At 33.8% G+C, this 22,368-nt stretch overlaps 1 protein-coding gene across 1 annotated transcript in view; it reads right to left on the reverse strand.

Moving 5' to 3' along the window:
* LOC150102372 (uncharacterized) overlaps positions 1-22,368 on the reverse strand; it is a 211,795-nt gene that overhangs the window by 98,381 nt on the left and 91,046 nt on the right. Inside the window, exons 6-7 of the mRNA XM_090399565.1 lie at positions 13,535-13,664; positions 1,558-1,600 (exon numbers count right to left, since the gene is read on the reverse strand). Coding sequence (XP_090255691.1) covers positions 1,558-1,600; positions 13,535-13,664 — 173 coding nt within the window. The remainder of the gene's footprint in view (positions 1-1,557; positions 1,601-13,534; positions 13,665-22,368) is intronic.

A 22,368-nucleotide genomic window follows, 5' to 3' on the forward strand; every position in this document is an offset into this window, starting at 1 on the left:
ATGCCAGTAGAATAACGGGTGATCAAATCATTGTTTCTTTAGCTTACTGTGTGAAATGTAACTCAGCTTGTCCTTGTATATACTCCAGATGATGACCTTGATATGAAGGTCGAAACGTCGGGAAATTAAAAATAGTTATTTATAACACGGTGTACTGTTGTAAAGTCCATAATTTCCAAAATGAATACAAAGCTGGAAATTATGATCAATTTAGGAGAATACTATCTTTGGTCCAATGGTATCAATTACTGAATGGGAAAAATGTCAGCAATGCATGTGAATCTTTGAAAAAGTACTTAAATGAGGCAGTATTGGAATGTATCCCTAGTGTTCGGAGAATAAATAGATTGAGAGTGAAATGGACGTGCAAGAGATTCACAAGAGATGATGATGTGGAAAGAATATCATGAGAAGAAGAGGAGTGTGAGTGCATCCTTGACTTCCTGGAGGTCTGAGATAATAATAATACTAAAAATTTCTAACTACTGACTTACAACTCAAGTATAGGCTAAGTATTGCTTGATGCAATGTCCCATTTACACCATATAAATTTATCATTTTGAACAACTTTTTTCTTGGAACCTTTATATACCTTTTCCAGATCTACAAAACTTAAATACAGATCCTTGTTATATTTCCATGATTTCTCTACTATTTGTCTTAAAATCAAAATTTGATATCCTGACAGCCTCTCTTTCTATTTGCCTTGAATCCAGCTTGTTCTTCTTCAAGCTTCTCTCCTCTATTTTTCTTAGCTGTTTCTCAAGTAAAACCAGGAACACTCAGTAAGGAAATTCTTCTGTAATTCTCACATTCAGTTTTATTTCCCTTTATTATAGATGGGTACTATAAAAGCTCTACTCTAATCATCCAGAATTCAACCCACTGATCAGGTCTTCTGAATTATGCAGTATGGCCACTAAAACTTTTATATCTCCATATTTGAGCATTCTAGTCAAATATCATTTACTCCTGCTGGCTTTCACATTTTAGGTTTTTGATGGCTTTTTCTACTTCAAGAATTGATGTGTATTCCTGACTTCATTCCTGCTAAGCTTCTTCTACCATCATACTCACATAGCTTGTTTCATTTAGCAGTCTTTTGAAGTAATATCGACAGCAAGGTTAACAATCTGAGGTTAACAATCTGAGGTAGATTGTTAACTTTGCTGTCAATTTTGTTCCAGTTTTCATACTGAAAATGCAGTATGCTGGATGAACAAAAGGTATGTTTTATATACCTTCTGTTTAATGGAATTTTTTTTCCTCTAATTTAGTGGTCCTGAAGATGCCATGAAATAAAATTATGGCAAAATGTGTGTAGACTTGGTGTTTAATTTAATTTTTTTTTTTTGTATATTAACAAAGTCTTGTTTTATCTTTTACCTACACAAATGATTAATGAAAATTACAGAGTGATTAATACTATTGTAAATGATTTCTCATAATTAGCATTTTTATACATGAATCGATTCAAGTGAGAAATGCAGAAAATGCTTAAAGATAAAATGCTTAAGTATCAAAAAAAATTTTCAATCAAGTTTATTTTTTTTTTACCCCATCTTCAGCCTCATCATCACTTGATTCAGTATCCTTTGTCCTATAAAAAAGTAACAAATCAAAAAAACTTTTACGGTAATAAAAAAGTTGGGGGATAAAAAAGCTTTATTCACAATAAGCACATACTAGCAACAATAAAGAAATAAATTTTATTTATAAATAAATTATAACAAATTTGCAGGTGGTAGACAACCTTCACTGCCTTGTCAAACACCACCATAAAGCTTACTGAAGGCATGAAGTCATATAAGGCTGTTGTTATATTTGGTTTTCAGAGCAGGGGGTTCTGGTTTCTGTTTCCCCCCCTCCCTTCCTTCCCTATCTTCTATCATGTAGAGCGAGTAATAACCTTCAAGGGCATGCTAAACATATCACAGAGATCTATAACCTCTTCCATTTTTGAAGGTACAGCAGTAAAGTGGTTCTTCTACAGTCAGTCTGACTACAAGGTAGTGTACAGGACCAGTAACCTTAATAATGGATTTGGAAGAATTTCTGATCAGCTGACACATAATCTCACTGCCATCTATGCTGCTAGGCCATGCCTGGAGGGAGGCTATGTAGTGGTATGCAAGGATACTGTCAATGCCACTTTTAGCAAAGAGACAGGATGCTCTCTATGTGGACAACATATGTCTGTAAGAGTCTATCTCTTCCCACAGTATGTTTCTCTTGTTCTTTTTCCTCTTCACCTCTGAAACAATATCATAATAGTAAACCATAATAATGTCACTGACTTTAAAATAAAAATATTAATTTCCCTCAAAAAAGCATAAAAATTTCTTCCACATTCACTTTACTAAAAACAGTTGTGGTATAGACACCAACCTAAAAGATGAGCATCATAACCCATAGACATCCAAACATGATCTCCTGTTTCTGACTGAACTCCAAATTACTGCCATAACAACCACAATCCATTTAATTGTTCAAACTATAACATGCATGATTCATATGGTTAGTTCCTGTCCTATGTACCTCTGATATTTCTTGCCAGAGGATGCCTAATTAAAACCTTCCCCTTTTTGACCTTCTATGGTTAAGATTTCATTGCCTCATTTCATATAGATGATCGTCCACACGGTTAGCCTAGTGGCTGTGCACTTCGCAACCATATGACTGGGGAAGGAGTGTCCCAGGTTCTATTCTCGTCGAAGACATGAAGAATTTGAGGATCTTCCTCAGCCATAGCCAAATTAGCCAGTCTTGGGCAGTAGGGTTTTTTCCACCAGTTTACCTGGCGTGTTTCATCCCACAAGCAAGCAAACTGGCCGCGTGAACGCACACAGATCTACAGCCATAAATACTTATCCCCCCCCCCCATGAGGGAAGCTCAACTCGCCCCAATAGGGATGGGGAGAAAAGGGGAGGAAACTCCATATGAATAAATAAAAAATATAGATGATCAAGGAAAACTGCCTCATATTTTACCTGCATCACATGCCTCCTGCAGACTTCTGACAGAAAAAAACATCAGAGAATCTTGTTCCATTTGTGCTGAAGAGATGTACTTTTGAATTAACATCTTTATCATCATGTTATATACATAGCTGGCATCCATCCTGCACCATGGATACAAGTTCATATATAGCCAATTCAAAAAAAAAAAGGCATAAAGCATTTTCCATCACACTACTGACCTATTATTCTTACCTCAGTATTGTCTGAAGTAATGAAGATCATGAACAATCATTTTTTTCGACATTTGGAAAACTACCAATTAATCAGTAACTACAAATATGGATTTCACCAATCAAGATCCAAATCAGATCCCCTTACCCATATTACCCACCTCTAGACATGTGAAATTCAAAACTTTGGATAAACCTGTTGTGCAGGACATTTCCAAGATACTTCATAAGGTTTGATATCAAGGGCCTCTCAGTAAACTGCCATCTTATGGTCTGCTTGCTCCTTTGCTACTTGAATTACCAGTTTACTCTCAGGTCATTCACTGCATATAATGGTGAAGAGTGTTTTGCCTTCCAATTAATTCAGGTGTTCCTTGGCATCCTTTTTCACTCAAGTAGCTGCTACATTTATTCTGCTACTTACTTAATACAAATCCCAAATCAACCTACTCATTGGAATACTGCTGCATTTGGGGTGGTGTACCTTAAATCTCTCTAAAAGTTCTTGATTCTGAAGAAAAGGGCAGTTTAGCTGACTGACAAACTCTCATGGATTTTTTTTTTTCAGCCGCCATCTCACAAACTGTCAGTTCTGCATTATGTCTCTTCTACAGATATTTAAATGGACACAATTCAGTAGAACTGCCATTCACCATGACCCCCTATTTCTGCTAAACTTACAGTAGTAAGCAACAACTGTGCAATGTCCTTTTACAGTTGAAATGCTGACTCACCTGACTGCCACTTCCATTCATGTTTCATTCCAGACCTTAGTTCTATGGAAAAAGCAATCCCCATAAAATATTTCCCAAGAACTACCCCCCCCCCCAGCCATCGATGTGTCAGATAAATGGTAGATTACTGTATGTTTGTATGTATGTATGTATGTGTGTGTGTGTGTATATAAAATTATTAACTTAAACACCGAGAAAAAATATAAGAGATTTAATAAGGTTTCACTACTAGTTTCATCAGTGTGAAACTAGTAGTGAAATGAATTAGAAAGACGTATCTTGGAATCTAAAGAAATAGCTCTCGACCCTACCCATCTAAATAGCAATCTCAGTTACAGTCTACCTGATTCACATAGCGCTGTAATCCAGTTTTGGCATACTCATGATATCATTCACACGCAAAGTGCTTCACGTCAGAACTAACGCTCGGACTCGATTTCAAAACACAACTATTACCTGTCTAAACTCTGTGTTTGTTTAAAGTACAATATATTTTTAAGATGTTGTTTTCTCCATGGTACTGTATTCACCTGACGAAGTTGGCATTTCCGATGAAACTAGTAGTAAAACCTTATTAAATCTCTTATTTTTTTCTTGGTATTTAAGTCAGTTAATAATTATAAACATGTCATTAAACCGAATCAATTATTCTGTAAAAAAAAAAATATATATATATATATCTCCCCTTCAATTATAAGAACTCATCATTCTAACAGAAGCGTCAGATAATTGAAGTACAATTACAAATTGCATGAGGGCTTGACCAGAAGTCAGTTAGCATGCAAGGGTTGGTTAATTGAAAGGTCATTGTTTTGAAGGTTGGATAAACAGTAATTACTGTGTTGTGTGTGTGTGTGTGTGTGTGTGTGTGTGTGTGTGTGTGTGTGTGTGTGTGTGTGTGTGTGTGTGTGTGTGTACACTACTATTATTATGTGACACTTCCAAGAGCTCTTCAAAACATTAAAAACAAACATCAAAATATTTAAAACCTTGGTAGAACAGTGTGGTAGAAGTTGGCAAAACATTCAAAACTTTGGAAATTCAGTAAAGCTCACTGGTCATTTTATTGCAAAGGCTGAAGGAGTGCATCCCATGTGAGATGTATGTTTGTAAAAGCTTGCCCAGGGCAAGTTTGTTTAGTACACTGGATTCATAATAAGTGGTATTAAGAAAAAATAAATAAATAAAATACATAAGAAAAACATTCACAGTGATCAATATGTCCAATATAAATTTTTATTCATTTCAAAAACATGAAATAAGTAAGAAATCAATGCTAAACTGCATTTACTAATGAATTCGCTTTCTTATTTTTATTTGTTTATTTTTTCTGGCTACAAAATGGCACATTACTGATGTATGTGGTTAATAAGAAAAATAAAAATCAACAAGTTCCTTTTTGTTTTTTTCAATAACTGAACGTTTTAGTCCTTAGGGTGAAATTATTTGCTGATAGAGTGTTCAAAGTCCAGAGATAGATGAAATAAAAGAGCAAGATACGAGAAGTAGGTTCAAGACGTTCAGAGCTAGCCAGTGAAAAGTTGCTGATGAGCAGTGTTCATGTGTTTAGGAATTAAGGGGAAATGGTGGTGGCCAGTTCAGAAGAACAGTGCCCAGAAAATATCAGTAGAAGAGGATAAGGTAGAAAAAGAACATCTACGACAAAGTGAATGGAGAGAAAGAGATAATCATTTAACTAAGTTACAGAATATTAGCCCTAAACACATGAATCATCGAAGAGCCTGTGTAGCTCAGTGGATGTGGCGTTTGCACACCACCGCGCTTGGCCGCACGAAGGAAGACTTCATTTCGAGTCTAGTCGGCGACTAGAGGAAATTTTTCTAAGCCTTTTCTCGACCGGTTCCCAAGTTAGTCGATCTCTGGCACAGGCAAGCAGGTTTTTCCTCCCGGAAACTCGGGTTTTTCGTCCTGTAAACTCAAGAAAATCGACCATAGAACCCACATTATTTCAGACATTAAATATATTGTGTTAGGGTTAGGGACCAAGAGATGGCGGCACATTTGAGCTGTCTCTCTTCACTGCATACCGCTTAATTAGTGATAGCTTTGGGACATCTGTCTCTGATTGGGTACCAGTGGAGATTGAACTGCCCACTCAGTCTCCAAAAGTTAGATAGGGCTAAATGGCCTCGCCTACTCCCATATACGGGAATAAAAAGGCGTTAGCTGATTTATTTATTTATTTTATTATTTTTTTTTTAACACATGAATCAGTGTTCATGTGTTTAAGGCTTAAGGGAAAGGTCAATGCTTTTCAGAGAGAAAAAGTCAACTATTTCTAGACAGGTTTTTTTGTACACTACCCCATATTTTAGAATAATATTCAAAGTATGAAAGATTTGTGATTTTAGAGTTTACTGTTACATGGAGTTGTACATGAAAGAAATAATGTCTTGATCAGAAAAGGGAACAAAGCTATACAAGTGATCTATTTATGCCAGAAGCTAGAATGTAACTCAGCAAGAAGAGATATCTGATCTCATATGGAAATCTTGGAATTATCAAAGGTGAATCTTTCTGGCCTGAAATAAGGCAGGATTGTGTTTTGGTTTAATATGAAAATACTTTATTTATTTAAAAACAACAGTAGCATTTATAAGTCCCAGTGATAGTGAGTGTGAAATCACTGTAAAGTTGCAGTGTTAAAAGCAATTTATGTTGTATATAGATAAGCTAGGTGTCAGTTGCTATTGATGAGTGTTTTATGGTGTAAACAATACCGGATGAAAATAAACAATTAATTTACTGAACTTACTATTTCACTAGACTTCCAGCAAGCATCAGAAGAGCACACATTACAAATGTGCTAAACACAGAGAATTAATTAGATAAAATTTTTCATAATCTGAATTATAGAAACAATGCAAACTGTAAAAAATGAACTAATATACAGGCATCTGCTAAGGACCAGGGAAAAACAAATTTAATTCAGTAAAGTTCAAGTTAAATATGAACAAAGAATGATGCCCCCCCCCTCAGTTATTTGGAAAATTAACACAGCTATAATTTGGTGAAGTTGGGGGGGGGGGTATTTCATAGTTAATGTTGATTCTAAAAATAGTCTGAGACCAATAATGACATCTATACAGCACAGATGTCTTCTTCCATTTAATCCTGTATGAAGGAATGTCCACAGCATAGTCTGCAAGTTCCGACTTGATACAGGATGATCACAGATGCACTTTTTGTTTTGCAAAGTGGATGTTAACAAATCAAAGAGTCCTAAAATGACCAAAGATGACTAAGATGCAGGCACAAGGAACTGTATACAATCCAGAATATGCAAGGGAATGAAGCTGATCCTCAGAATGGAAGAAGGTGGCTGGCTAATCAGATGTGTGCTTTGAAAGTAGTATGGAGTTTATAATTGCAGAGATATGGAGTTATCTATAGAGAACACACAGTGGAAGGTACTTTAGGGATGATGTTATACTCCTAAATAAATCCAGAACAAGTCTGCAGGATTCCCTGACTAAATTGAATAACTACTTTGATAAATTTATGAAAATCAGAAATTAAAACAGAAAGACAATGCAAATAAGCAGAAACATTGAAAACATCAACTGCATCTGAATGGAGAATCTATTCTCCATTCAGAGAAAAACTAGAGACCACAGATATGAGTCCTGAGAAAGATTAAGGGGTGTGAACAGATGGCATCAATGGCAATATCATATTAAAAATGAGGATATTAGGAAAGAACTTGATAATGTTAGCATCCAGGAATGTGTTAGCAGAGCTAATCTCAGGTGATATGGCCACTTAAACAGAATAGGAGACGAAAGATTAGCTAAACAAGTGTTCTTTGCCAGGATGGCAGGAAACCCAAAGAGAGACCAAGATGTAGGTGGATTGATATGGTAAAAAGTGCCTTAGAAGACAGAAATATAAGATCTGATAATGTTGGAGTCTTGACAGGTAACAGACTGATTTGGAGGAAAATTGTAGATAGGAAGTTAGTAATGATGTAAATTTTCATGTAAGATCCTGTACACCTCATGAGGGTATATGTCAGGAAGATGATGATGAAAACCAAGAGATGTACACAGAAAGATAAAAATGGCAGGAACATAATGCAATGAAACATTAAATTTTGAAATAAATATGAATATAAAGAAAGTATTATAAGACTAAGAACTAAAAATAAAAAACCTGTAATATACATAACAAACCAGCAGTATTAATCACAACAAGCTGGCCGTTTTGAAAATAAGTCATCAGAGTACAGAAAATCAGGAAACAAGTTATGAAGTTGCTGTGAACCTTTGAAATGACTCGAATTAAGAGAAATTTTATTTCATTTAAGAGTAAAGGAGAATAATTAATCTTATTTATTTAAATGCCACATGGACAAGATTAAATAGCTATGTGTGTGTTTATTGAATGCCGGTTGGTTCTTATGGCTAGGTATTCTTTGTGATATAATTTCTTGGTAGGCATAATTTCCTTTGTAACTAAGTGAAAAAGCTTTCTACAACTTTCTTTGATATAGGCTATTTTAATAATAAGGTGATACACCTCTTAACTACTTGTATATGAGAAATATATGATTTCTGATTAATTCAGCTTTGGTATCTTCCTGGCTTGATTCCAGAGAGTAGAACAACTTGACTTGGTGGCAAGTTTTAGCCTGTCATTGAGTAGACTGAGAAGAGCCACCAATGAGAGTTTGACAAGTTTAGTAGCGATCCTATTGGATTACTCAATGGGATTTAGTTTTTGGAGAGAGATTTCCGGCACCTTAAGAGTACCTCAAATAAAGGTCAAAACAAGAGTAGTGACCCCCCCCCCCCTTTAATGCATAAAAACATGTATCTGAGAGGATGTGTAATTTACATTATAGGATACTAATGCAAGTGATGTGAAGTCATCAGCCTCCATATATAAGTAGCCTAGTCGTAAAGATATTTTATGTCCAAACTTTGTTTGCTTACACTTGAATAAAGGATTACACGAGAATTTCTTAAGCATAATTTATACTATTTTGCATAAACAATGGAAATATTATCATTCAAAAATTTAATTCTGAGCAAATTTCCAAATGTATTGTATATAGACAATTTGAAATCGTTTATATACGATTTCAAACATACAATTGACTACAGCATTCTGCACTTGGTTAAATGGATATGTTGCAGTACAATCATTTTAATTTGTTTACCACTACCAGATTTTCAAGACTGGTTGATCAAATATTTCCTCTCCTAATTACATTATATTCTGTTTTTCATGGCAAATGATTTATATTGTTTTTATTTCATGCTATAAATGGACCAATATTAATTCCTGTTTGGGTTGACTGAATTAATGAAATTAGGTATTTAGGATCTCATTAAAATTTATTGAATCATTTTAACTGGTCATTTGAATGACAAAACTAGGCAAAAGAAAATGTCTACAGCAAATATGCTAAAAAAAATAATTGTAAGTTCAATTATTGTGAATGGTGTTGCCACACACAAATGAAATAAATAAAACATGTAATAAAAATGTAAGAATTATAGAGAAATTTCCCTACTGAGATTTTTAGGTATGAAATATAAGACTTATTGTTAAACTGACCATAGATTTTTAATTTGTACGTAAATATTGCCTACCGGTTTCGCTAGTAACTGACTAGCTTTCTCAAGGCTTGCACAGTACAAAAAAAAGGTAAATGCAAAAAAGTTTAAGAATACAAAAAAACATTAGCACCTGTTAGGTAGCTAAGGTAACATGTTCGCGTGACATTTCTACTCGGTATCATGAACACACGTTACATGCAAATGCGTAATATGATTATTCGCGTACTGTAGTTCTGTTGAACTGAGGGAATTAATTAGATTTTTCCAAGTATCGTTCAATATGGCCCCTTGATTTCTGTTTAGGTTGCTGCCTGTATGTAGCACTACTGCTGCTTCTTTAAATAATCGATGTCTGTAGTCTTTGTCTAAGTAGGGCATAGAGCTGTTATTCCAGTCTATAGTGTGGTTCGAAGTTGAAAAGTGATGTGCTAACCTGGAGGTGGTCGTTCTGTTGTGATTTACATCGCCAACATGTTCTTTCTGTCTTATTTCAAGGCTTCTCGAAGTTTGTCCAATGTAGGAAAGACCACACATGCATGGAATATTATACACACCTGGATATTTATAAAATGGAACACTGTCTTTAGGATATCTTAGAACCTGTCTGATGCTAGTAGTTGGTTTAAATACAACCCTAATGTTATGGGCCTTTAACAATCTCGCAATTTTGGTGGAAATTGAACCCATAAAGGGGATGACTGCTGTTGAAATTTGCTGGGAGACTGTTCTTTCTTGTTGGTTATCTTTGTATAGAAATTTGTTGATGATGTTTCGAGGATAACCATTTTGTGATAGTGTTATGGGTTCAATTTCCACCAAAATTGCGAGATTGTTAAAGGCCCATAACATTAGGGTTTATTTAAACCAACTACTAGCATCAGACACGTTCGAAGATCTCCTAAAGACAGTGTTCCATTTTATAAATATCCAGGTGTGTATAATATTCCATGCATGTGTGGCCTTTCCTACATTGGACAAACTTCGAGAAGCCTGGAAATAAGACAGAAAGAACATGTTGGCGATGTAAATCACAACAGAACGACCACCTCTGGGTTAGCACATCACTTTTTAACTTCGAACCACACTATAGACTGGAATAACAGCTCTATGCCCTATGTAGACGAAGATTACAGACATCGATTATTTAAAGAAGCAGCAGTAGTGCTACGTACAGGCAGCAACCTAAACAGAAATCAAGGGGTAATACTGAGCGATACTTGGAAAAATCTAATTAATTCCCTCAGTTCAACAGAACTACGGTACATGAATAATCATATTACACCTTTCTTTTAGGTTTATATGGTGATCCGAATGCATTTTTGAAAATTATGGAGACAACTACCGTGTTTGAATAAAAACTTTAGTTTAATATAATATATTTATATATATATAGTTTAATTTAATATAACTAAAATCATATTACGCGTTTGCATCCAACGCGTGTTCATGATACTGAGTAGAAATGTCACGTGAACGTGTTACCTTAGCTACCTAACAGGTGCTAATGTTTTTTTGTATCCTGTTTTGCATTTACCATTTTTTTGTACTGTGTAAGCCTTGAGAAAGCTAGTCAGTTACTACCGAAACCGGTAGGCAATATTGTACGAACATACGTACAAATTAAAAATCTATGGTCAGTTTAACAATAAGTCTTATATTTTGTAACATTTTATGACCAAAAACATGTATAATTTTTAGGTATGATTTACTTTCAGGATTAGATTTTCACTTTAAAACAAACCGTCAAGAAATCATGAAAATATAATATAGTTATATATATTTCAGTTTTGTAGATATGTAGATATTGTAGATAAGCATATGATATATTATTTAAGCCTTGTGGATATATAATAGGCCTATGATAAGGTGCTAGAGAAAACCTGTTAAAATCCTATAATTATTTGGTGTAAATGGTACATTATGCTGACACAAATACACACATATCTTCTCTAATTAAATTTTCATCAGCAGTAAGAAATGAAGAACATACAAGAAGGTGGTTTGATGTAAAATGAAGTATAAAACAAGGTGAATACTATCTCCATTGTTATCCATCATCTCTATGGATCACATTATGAAGAAAAATGAATAAATCTGATAAGGAAACAGGAATATTTTAACTCAGTTCTTTATTTAATGCAAATGATATATTATACTCTTAAATAAATCCAGCACACATCTTTAAGACTAATTACAGAATATCTGCTGGAAAAAATTGCTTTAAAAATCAGCAACAAAAATTAAATGCTATGAAAATAAGTAGGAACATGGAAAACATCCAAATACATTTTCATTGGAGAATTCTGCAAAAAATATCCCATCTATTTAGGCAAAAATTATTAGTTTAAATGGCAAATTGAATTTGGAAATAAGACAGAAAGAAATAATAGAATAAGGAAAGCTGGTATGGTGGGGAACCACTTGAACAAATCTATATGGAATAAAAGAGAAATCAGCAAAACAGTGCACTGGCAGTAAACAAGACAGATTCAAACAATTTTAACTTGTGAGTTTTAAAGTTAGAAACAAATAATAAAAGGTTAGAGACCATCTAAGTTCTATGAAAAGTTGACATGAGATACAAAAGCATATTAAAATGAAGATAACAGAATAAAACTTGAAATCATTAACATTCAGGAATGTATCAGCATGGCTAATCTAAGGTAGGGCATATTCACTTAAACAGAATGGGGGAGGAAAGGCTAGCAAAACAGTCGTGCTGGGAGATAGCAAGAAAATAACATCAGCTAAGTGCAGTAGGTCATGCTTTATAGCTGTAGAAAGTTTTTTTTCACTTGGTTATTAAGTAAATTAAAACTTGCCAGGAAATTATATTCTTGTTTAATACTTTAACCCAACTACTTACACTCAATGAACAAAACATTAGAGATAGGGGTGATGGGAAGGTGGTAAATAGGCAGACATCAGGGCTTCCTAACAGCATATCACAATCAATGAACATGAGTAAATGTGGTGATCTTAGTGACTTTGATTGTGGACATATTATCAGTGCAAGACAGATGGGTCATTCTATCGCACAAGTGGTAAGAACCTTAGGATTCTTGATGGCAAGTGTATCAAGGGTCTACCGCGAGTATAACAGCACCCAGCAAGCAAGTGGTGGCCGACCACACACCAATGTTGATCAGGATCGACATAGACTGTCCAGGCTCATATAGACCAACCATATAGTGACTTTGATTGTGGACATATTATCAGTGCAAGATAGATGGGTCATTCTATTGCCCAAGTGGCAAGAACCTTAGGGTTCTTGAGGGCAAGTGTATCGAGGGCCTAATGCGAGTATAACAACACCCAGCAAGCAAGTGGTGGCCGACCACACACACACCAATGTTGATCAGGGTCAACATAGACTGTCCAGGCTCATATAGACCAACCGCAGGGCAATAGTGGCACAAATCATAACCAGTTTCGTCAGAGGTCCAAGCAGCATCAGCAAGCAAATAGTATGGCATACCCTGCATACCATGGGCTACAGGAGCAGATGCCCTAATCATGTACCAATGTTGACAGCTTGTCATCGGGCACTGCGCCTCACCTGGTGTTGGGACCATCAAAACTGGACCTCTGCAAATGTCTGGAGTCCTGACAAATAAGACCAATTTGAAAGAAAGTTGTTGATATTACTAATAATAATGCAAACTTAATCATGTACTTAGTGTTCTTTACACCCACAGAGGATATATATTAGTTAATGATGATGCACCCATATCCTTAATTCGTTTAATAACATACTCACTACTTCAGGGATATCTAGCATGCTGTAATGATTTCAAATGTTTTTTCATGTTTTCTTCTGTTCTGGTGATGTACTGCTAAATATCGTGATTAAAAATTTTAATAACCAATATAAATTTAGTATAACACAGGATATCAGTGTAAGATGCTTTTATAGACTAACTTATAAATTACATTATCATCAACACAATACAATGTAATAAAAACTTTACTCCAAGTTCACAAGGAAAAAAGTATCCATAATTATTTTTTAAACTTATCTAACCTTCCTAAACTCTGTAATAAATCTTCAAGTTGTCTCACAGCGGTATCTCGCTCTTGGTTAGCAATATAAAGACGTGATTCCATTGCTTGATCTCTTTCTCTCTGAGCATAATATATTTCACCAAGTAAATCTATATTTAAAATAAAATTTTAAAAATATATGTTACTTGTGCCAATATTATATTCTTGCATTTTGAACTTTCTCAATTAGTTAACAAATGATACGGGCTAAGACATATGCATAATACAGGTCACAATTTATCCTAAGGCTTAATGGTATCAAGAGCTACATTACTTTTAAATAAATCTTATCTATTCCAATTTATTTTATTCCAAGTAAGTACATGGTTATAAAGAATGCAGATAATGATGCCATGGTGAAATATTAACAGTTCATTTGATTTATTCCAATGTATGCTATTCTTATTAGGTCTTAGAATGAGTATGGTCCATACCAGACAGGTACCGACCATTTTGCTATTGGTGAATAGCAGATTACTAACAAATGCAGAGTACCCAAAGAAAGTTTTGCTCTAAAAATTGATATGCAAGAGGAAGAAATCATTTAAGTATATCAGACAGAAATTCATGTAGATCAGACAAGGAGGAGTTCCATAGAGCACAAACATCAATATATTTGTACCAATTCAATGGTTTAGGTGAAAAACATCCAGAACATGTTGTACAAAATGTTCCTTAAAGTAATTACCTAAAGTTGGAGAAAGGGGAGACCCCAGTTGTTCCCTCTATTTGTACAAACAAATAGAGGGACCAACTAGAGAGTTTGTTCTAGCAGCTAAAGTATTCTGAATTAATGACAGAGTCAAATAATTTTACAATATCAGGAGGAAAATCATTATGAAGTAATTCCATCATATCTGTCAGAGGGATATTTGTAAAAAGTGAGACTACATCAAAACTTACTAAAAGATCTGTGGGTTGTAAGAATAATCCTGAAATTTTATTCTTAAAATCTATTAAATTTTTTTATAAAGGAAGCAGAGTTTCCAGTAAATGCTGAAAGAAGATTAGATACATATTTTGAGACATCATATGCAGTTCACAATAGGTCTTAATGGCACATTTCTTTATGCATATTAGGAAGGCCACACATTCCTAGAACAAAAGCATGAACTTTTAACCTTTTTACTGTTTCTTCATCCCAAGAACTTTTTTTATATAGTGAAACCTGTGGGGTATCCATAACTATAGAATAACATGTATGGCACAGTAAATAACTTATGTAAATATTTTGTCTTATGTATCATAGGACATCAACAGTACAACTATCGAACAACAAAAGGAATTGAATTCAAAATACAGTAGTGTGTATGCTTAAATTGGAATCTCCATATATATATATACAGTCGCATGTTCATGAATTAAAACTATTGGGCTGAAATTAAAATTAATTAAATTAAAAATTTAATAAATTGAGGATAACAATTTCCCATACTTTTGGAATAGTGAGACAGTCATTTCGACTAATTCTATGAAGTAAGGCTTCAGCACCTTCTTTATATATATAAACACGAACACTTATAAGTGTTCATGTTTATATATTGATCTATGTAATAGATGAGAGTTTTGTATTGGATCTTGTGGTTAGCATTTTCAATTCCATGTTATGCAAGTGTCGTCTTGATGTTCAGAGATATGTTTATGTGAATTAAACTTTATAGATCTTCCTGTTTGTCCAAAGTAAGACAAGTTACATGAACATGGTACTTCATATATGCCAGATAGCATCATTTGTGAGAGTTTGTCTTTTGGAGAAGGTAGAAAGTTGTGAATTTGGTTGATGGGTTTGTAAGTAGCAATGAGTTGATATTTTTTCATACTTTTTGCCAAATGTTCAGAGATTCCTTTAATATATGGTATAGGAGTCCTGTGGGCTTCTTCTTGTCCAGGTTGATTTGTAAGAGGGTAGTTAATTATTTTTTGTGTTATTATTGGATTTTATCCATTTAGTAAGGCTGTTTCTTGATAATTTCCAATTCTTGTTTCAGAGATTCTTCAGAAGAACAAATCTTGTGCGCTCTGGATACTAGAGATTTTAAGATACCATATTTTTGAGATGGATAGTGAGCTGATATGTTAATAACAACCTGAAAAAATGGTTTTTAATAGACAGAAGTGAAAACGGATCCATCTTGTTTATGCTGGATGTGTACATCAAGAAATGAAATACCTTCTGATGATTCTTTTTCTAGTGTGAACTTGATACGAGAATGCAGGGTGTTGATTTTTTGTATAAATGGGTAGAGTTCGGGTTCTGTGCGACCCCAAACTATGTCAATGCAAGACATCATTGACATAGTGTAGCTAAATTGTTGGTTTTGGATCAAGAGCAAAAATTATCTTCTAGGCGTTCAAGAAAAAAGTAGGCAAGTTAGGTGATAAAGGTGTGCCCATATATATTTTATCTTTCCATGTGAAGTAACCTGATGTGATTGCAAATTTGAATAATTCCACTATATCCGGTGGAAATTTTTAGGTTAACAATGGAATTGTTAACCTAAAACTCTTAGACAATGTCAAAGCTTACTAACATGTCTGTATCTGTTAGTTTAATGTCTTTTATCCTTATGAAATTCTATGGAATTTTTTTTTATCGAAGAAGTTGAGTGGCCTGTGAAGATGCAGAGAAGGTTAGACAGAAATCTTGATATTTTATACTTGGGACTGCCTATAGAATCCACAATAGGTGTAAGTGGCAAGTTACTTTTAGGTAATTTTGGTATATGGTATCTTTTGAGTCTTTTGATGGTTTCTTGATCTATGGATGTTGTTTCATCCAATACCTAATTTTTTTGCGCTGACTTTTAGTAGGAGAATTATTAAGCTGGGAGTATGAATTGCAATCGCAAAGCAGTAAATTCGCTTTCCAATTGTATGATTTAACATCTAAGACTACAGTGGTATTGCCTTTGTCAGCATTGGTGATAACTATATTATTATTTGTTTTAAGGAATTCAGAGCTTTTAATTTTGTTGGTGGAATATTCAATTTTGATCATTGGGCATCACAGATCACTTCTGGCTATTTAAAAATGTAGTCTATTAGCTTCAATACTAGACAGATGATTGGTGCTCTTTTCAATGTTGTGTATGAAACCTAAATATGGAATATGTTTGGGCAAAATCTCAAACTTATGACCTTGTGCCAGTATATTCAGTCATCTTTAGTTAGAGGACGGCCAGATATGTTAACAACCCAATTTGTCAGCAGGTAATTTAGTTGTATTTTTCTTAGATCATTCTAATAATGTTAAATTTTTTTTTTATTGAGATTTATTATACTGTTTTCAAATGCTTTAGTGCATGCATTTTTTGAAATATTAATAACCATGTGTAGCAAGTCTTGATTTAATGTATTTGATAGATCAGCTTCCAATTCTGTTGTTTTATAATATTTAATACCAGTTCCTGTTTTGAAACTAGTAACTGATTAAGCAACAAGGAATGACTAGCTTTTTGATAAACTTTGAGCACCTGGCAATTTAATGACTTCCTTTAACTTAGTGAAAGTGGGAATTAGTTTATTGCATCTGCACTTCTTTAAAAATTAGATTTTGACATGCAGCTTACCCTATTTCAATTGAAGCTTTCCTAATACGTTATCCTCAATTGTATTAAATAATTATCTGCTATATTTTAATGTAATTTAATTAATTTTAATTTCATTCCAATAGTTTTAATCCATGAACATGCAACTGTATATGTAGAGGGATTCTAATTTAAGCACGCACACTACTGTTTTTTTGAATTCATTTCCTTTTCTTGTTCAATAGTTGTACTGATGATGTCGTCTTCTTCTTTTCAGCCATTTTCTGTCCACTGCTGGATGATGTCTTATGATACATAAAATGAAATACTTACCATGATAAAAAAGTTATTTACTGTGACATGTGTTATTCTATAGTTATGGATACCCCACAGGTTTCACTATATAAAAGTCTTATTCCTTCACGGGGAGTCGACAGCACAGAAGAGCAACTTATTAGGAAAGCTTCAATTGAAACAAGATTAAGTTTTCTAAAACACGTTCCTATCACGAACTACAACTGCTTGACCTTTGTTGGTTTTAGTAATAATTATGTTTTTAATACATTTTAGAGAAGGGTTGAAATTCTTTTTTAGACAGATTGCATTCAGGAAATATTGATTTAAATAAAATATATGCTGCTCGAAATATAATTTTACTCACTAAATTACATGAGCTGTTATGAAGGCCTTGATCTAAATATTATACATGAAGTCCATGATCGGAATCATGTTTGGAACTACTGCATAGTCTAATCCTTTTGATAATACTGATATTTTATCATTAGAAAGAGGATGTCTGAAATATTAACGACAGTTTTTGAAGAGTCACACTGGTTATTAATAGGTGTATATTTCTTATTCAATAGCCATTCAAACTTCTGAATATGATGCTGTTTAATTGACAAAAAAAAAAAAAAAAAAAAAAAATTAGCTGAGTCCGAAGAAATCTTGTAAATAGTATCAAATTCTCAAACAGATAATATGTTAGATTTGGTCTTAATAGAATTAATATTATGATTGATAAAAAATAACAGTTTCTTTGCTTCTTGGATCTGATTAATTAGCAATGAAAAACTTGTACATCTGTAAATGTGATGTGCTTGAGGTGAATGAAAAACTTCTTTAATTTTACAAGTTGGAATCAACCGAGCTCTCCTACAATGTTTCAGAAAAATTAACCTATTTAGACATTTTGCTCTCTTTAATATTTTCCTAACAGAAATGTTAACTTAAAATTATGCTCTCAGTAACACAAATGAATTGTTCTAAAAATCGAGGTGTAAGAGGAAGAATTCATCATAAAATGTTATTACCTCAATCACTTACATTTAATTTAGATGTCTATTTGTAAAATTTTTGGCTAATTTCATAGCCATACAATTACAGAAAACACATAAAAGACAATTCAATTGAAAGTGCATGAAATTATGTGCACTATTTCTTAATTTGTAATTAACTTTTTGTTTTTACTTAAAATAATTTATTACTTAAATTAATTTACTGTAATTTATTTTGGATATCTATTAATGCAGATGGAGCTATTCTCCTGCATCCGGGTGCACATAATATCATCCATTTTCAATTGAATTGTTGTTCTCTTTTTTGTGTTTTCCTATAGCTGTATTGACAATGGCTATGACACTTAGCCGAAAATTTTACAAATAAAGACATTTAAATTAAATGTAAGTAAGTGATTCCAATAATGATATTTTATGATGAACCAAAGAAGGTTTGTTGTTGTTGGAGAAAGTCTGCTATAATGAATTTCCATCAAAAGATGCGTGGGCTTGCCCAGAATGTGTTGATAGTTTGTTAGAGTGAAGGAATTGCATCAATAATGAAGTTTCTGTTGTGGAACAGTCTTTATGCATGGCATATATATAGGATGATTTTTTTTTTTTTTTATCATAATCCAACTTGTGCAAAGTTATTAGACCTATATCATATCAAAGGATGGATTAAAGGTTAGATAATCTGTGAACCTTGCTTTACAAACCAAACGTGTCTTTTTTCAAGTCACTTCAGATCTTTGAGTAGTCTCAGATGGAACAATGAAAACCATCTGCCACCTAAAGACATTCACAAACCTCCATATCCAATGGATTCAAATGCAGAGACTGCAGTTTGAAAATAAAAGATACCATCCACTGAGGCCATTAGAACAGTATAATTTTTAAGTTTTTTTAATCAACACAAGTTTGAAGGAAATGTTACTGGTGGTGAGGTTATCACTTTCTATGCATGCAAATTATGTGTAAAGTCAAAAATTATATCAAGTAAATATTAGGTCGTTAAGATCACACATCAATAATTTTATGTTACTTTTCTCAGAAATTAAACTGTGTATAGATGTATGAGTGTTAAGTGAAATATGAATCAAACAACTTGAAACTGAGCATTATTCTCTTGTTAATTAAATATATATTATGACCGTTGGTTATTGGCATTAGTGAGATATGGCTAAAAGAAGATGATATAGTTAGTGGGATAGAATGTGAAAGGTATAGTGTGTTCAGGAAGGAGAGGAGTGTTATTGATGATAGCCGATGAACTGCAACCAAAGAGAATAGAAGTTCGACTGCAGAACAGTGAAAATAGCACATGTGAGGCTATCAGGTGAGATTGAGGCCAGGAACAAAATATACAGTTGGTTGCTGCAATAGACCAGGGGATGGAATAAATGATGGAGATAGTATGCATTGGCAAATAGACTCAATGAGTGGAGGACAGGTAATTATTATGGCAGATTTCAACTATGGTAACATTGATTGGAAGAAAGAGAGGACACATAAGAGGGACGGAAATGGATTTTATGCAGTTACTATGGATAATAACCAGAGACAGCATGCAATGGAATATATTAGGGGTTCGAGAGTGCTTGATCTAGTAATTGCATCTGAGAATTTGTCTATAACAAATATGACCACGTTGCCACCAATTGGTGAGAATGATCATATGGTCTTGACCTGGAAGGTGGTTAAATGTGTGGAATTTTCAGTTAAGATGGGGGTATATGTGGAATTACTGGGATGGCAAGTATGACAAGCTTAGGAGATTGCTTGGATCAGTGTCACAGCATGTAAAACTGCAAGGGCTGGATGTCGATAGTGCATGGAAAGTGGTAAAGGAGTGTTTGAGGGAGGTAATGGCTGACTGCATACCTAGAGTCAGGATAGTAAATCAAGTGGGAGTTAAATGGATGAATAACACCATTAAGCTGGAGCTGCAAAAAATAAACAATTGTGTAGGGAATTTAAGGAGAAAGGTGACCTGCAGGCACACGAACAGTACAAGGCACAGGCCAGAATTCATATGGAATAAGAGAGAAATTAGTAGGAACACTAAGTTAGCTGTAGACAAGACAGTGTTCAAACCAGTTTTAACTTATGGATCTGAGAGCTGGGTCAGAAGTAAAACACTTGACCAAAGACTAGAGACTGCAGATAAAAGATTAGAGGTGTGAACAGATGGCATCAATGGCAATATCATATTAAAAACAAGGATACTAGGATAGAACTCGACATTGTCAGCATCCAGGAATGCATTAGCAGAACTAATCTCAGGTGGTATGGTCACTTAAACAGAATAGGTGAGGAAAGATTAGCAAAACAAGTGTTCTCTGCCAGGTTGGCAGGAAAACGACCCAGAAAATATAGGTGGATTGATACGGTACAAAGTGCCTTAGACGATAGAAATATAAGATCTGATAATGTTGGAATCTTGACAAGTAACACACTGATTTGGAAAAATTGTAGATAGGAAGTTAGTAATGATGTAAATTTTTCATGTAGTACTATCATATCCTGCACACCCCTTGAGGGTACATATCAGGAATTTGATGATGATGATGATGATAAAACTAAATATATATAATTCATGTTAACAGATAAGCTAGATCACAATATAACTATAAAATGACATGAAATGGAATGTAGTGATATCCAAAAGTGTAACTGTAGCTTAGTCAAAAAAAACAAAAAAAAAAAAAAAAAGTCAAGTATTTGGGCCTCCTTATTAACAGCAATATCTCATTTTTATCAAATAAGTTGAGGTACATAAATGAACAGAATATATGTTAAAAAATTTGTAAATGCAGCATTTTTAAGATGCTTACACTATTCTTGGGTAAATTCTTCACTGCAATATGGTATCATCTGTTGGAGTGGAGATTACTACAACAATCTGCTTCCTTTGATACGAATACAAAACAAAATAATTAGATCTCTAGCCATTACTGACTTTGCATATTCAACCAATGATCTGTTTGCCGTTCATAATCTTTTGCCATTACAGTAACTCTATATTTATTGTTGTGTATTATACGTAAGAAATAACACTGTAAAGTTTTCTGTATATAATATAGACTATGGCTTATGCTGTGGCTGATATTTGCTGATAGTTCGCAAGGCAAACAAGGAAATTTTTCCTAAATCTTTTGAACACCTAGCAATAAGGAGCTACAATAAACTGCCAAATGAAATAAAGTCAGTAAACCTCAGAGTACACTTTCAGAAAAAGATTGAGTGACTATCTTATGGGACTAAATAATGCTGACCTTTATTTTAAACATATATTATAAGAGATCACTGCAACTTATATATTATGTCTAATTATGATTGAAATATATTATGACTAAGTATAAGTACATAATATACTTATGCTCACATAGCATAAGTATATTATGCTATGTGAGCCCTCATAGATAAAGTCAATTGATTTTGCAGAGACTGTATTGCCGAAATTTAATTTTTCTAGTAACCAGTATGGCTACAGACCTTGGTTACACACAGAGTATAATTCCTTATATTTTATTTCCGGTTTATTACATTTTCAAGTGGTTATATATTACTTTTTCATGTTTCATTATCACTTGCATTGCTGCAACAAACATCACTGTTACATGATGTTATTATTATTATTATTTAGAGAGATCTCCAGGGAGTCAGAGACTAATCGAGGGAGGCCACATACACACACACACCAGTTATCATACTTTTTCTTGAATTCATTCACAATGCTTGCACTTACAACATCCAAAGGCAATCCATTCCAATCACGCATCACCCTCTGAGAGAAAAATCTAGCCCTCATACCCTTCTTGGCGGCCTAATTCTCAGCTTCCAAGGATGCCCTCTATTCCTTTCCCCATCCTCCATAAATTAAAAAATTCCATCAATTGAAATCCCGTATGACCCTTCCAGAAGTTTGTAAGTCTCAATCATATCACCCCTCTTTCTCCTGTTTGCTAGTGTCTGCAGTCAAAAAATTCTCAATCTATCTTCATAAT

Source organism: Typopeltis vanoorti, chromosome 10 (assembly GCF_054136105.1).
Source record: "Typopeltis vanoorti isolate ZY-2024b chromosome 10, IOZ_Tvanoo_1.0, whole genome shotgun sequence".
NCBI classification, from domain to species: domain Eukaryota; kingdom Metazoa; phylum Arthropoda; class Arachnida; order Uropygi; family Thelyphonidae; genus Typopeltis; species Typopeltis vanoorti.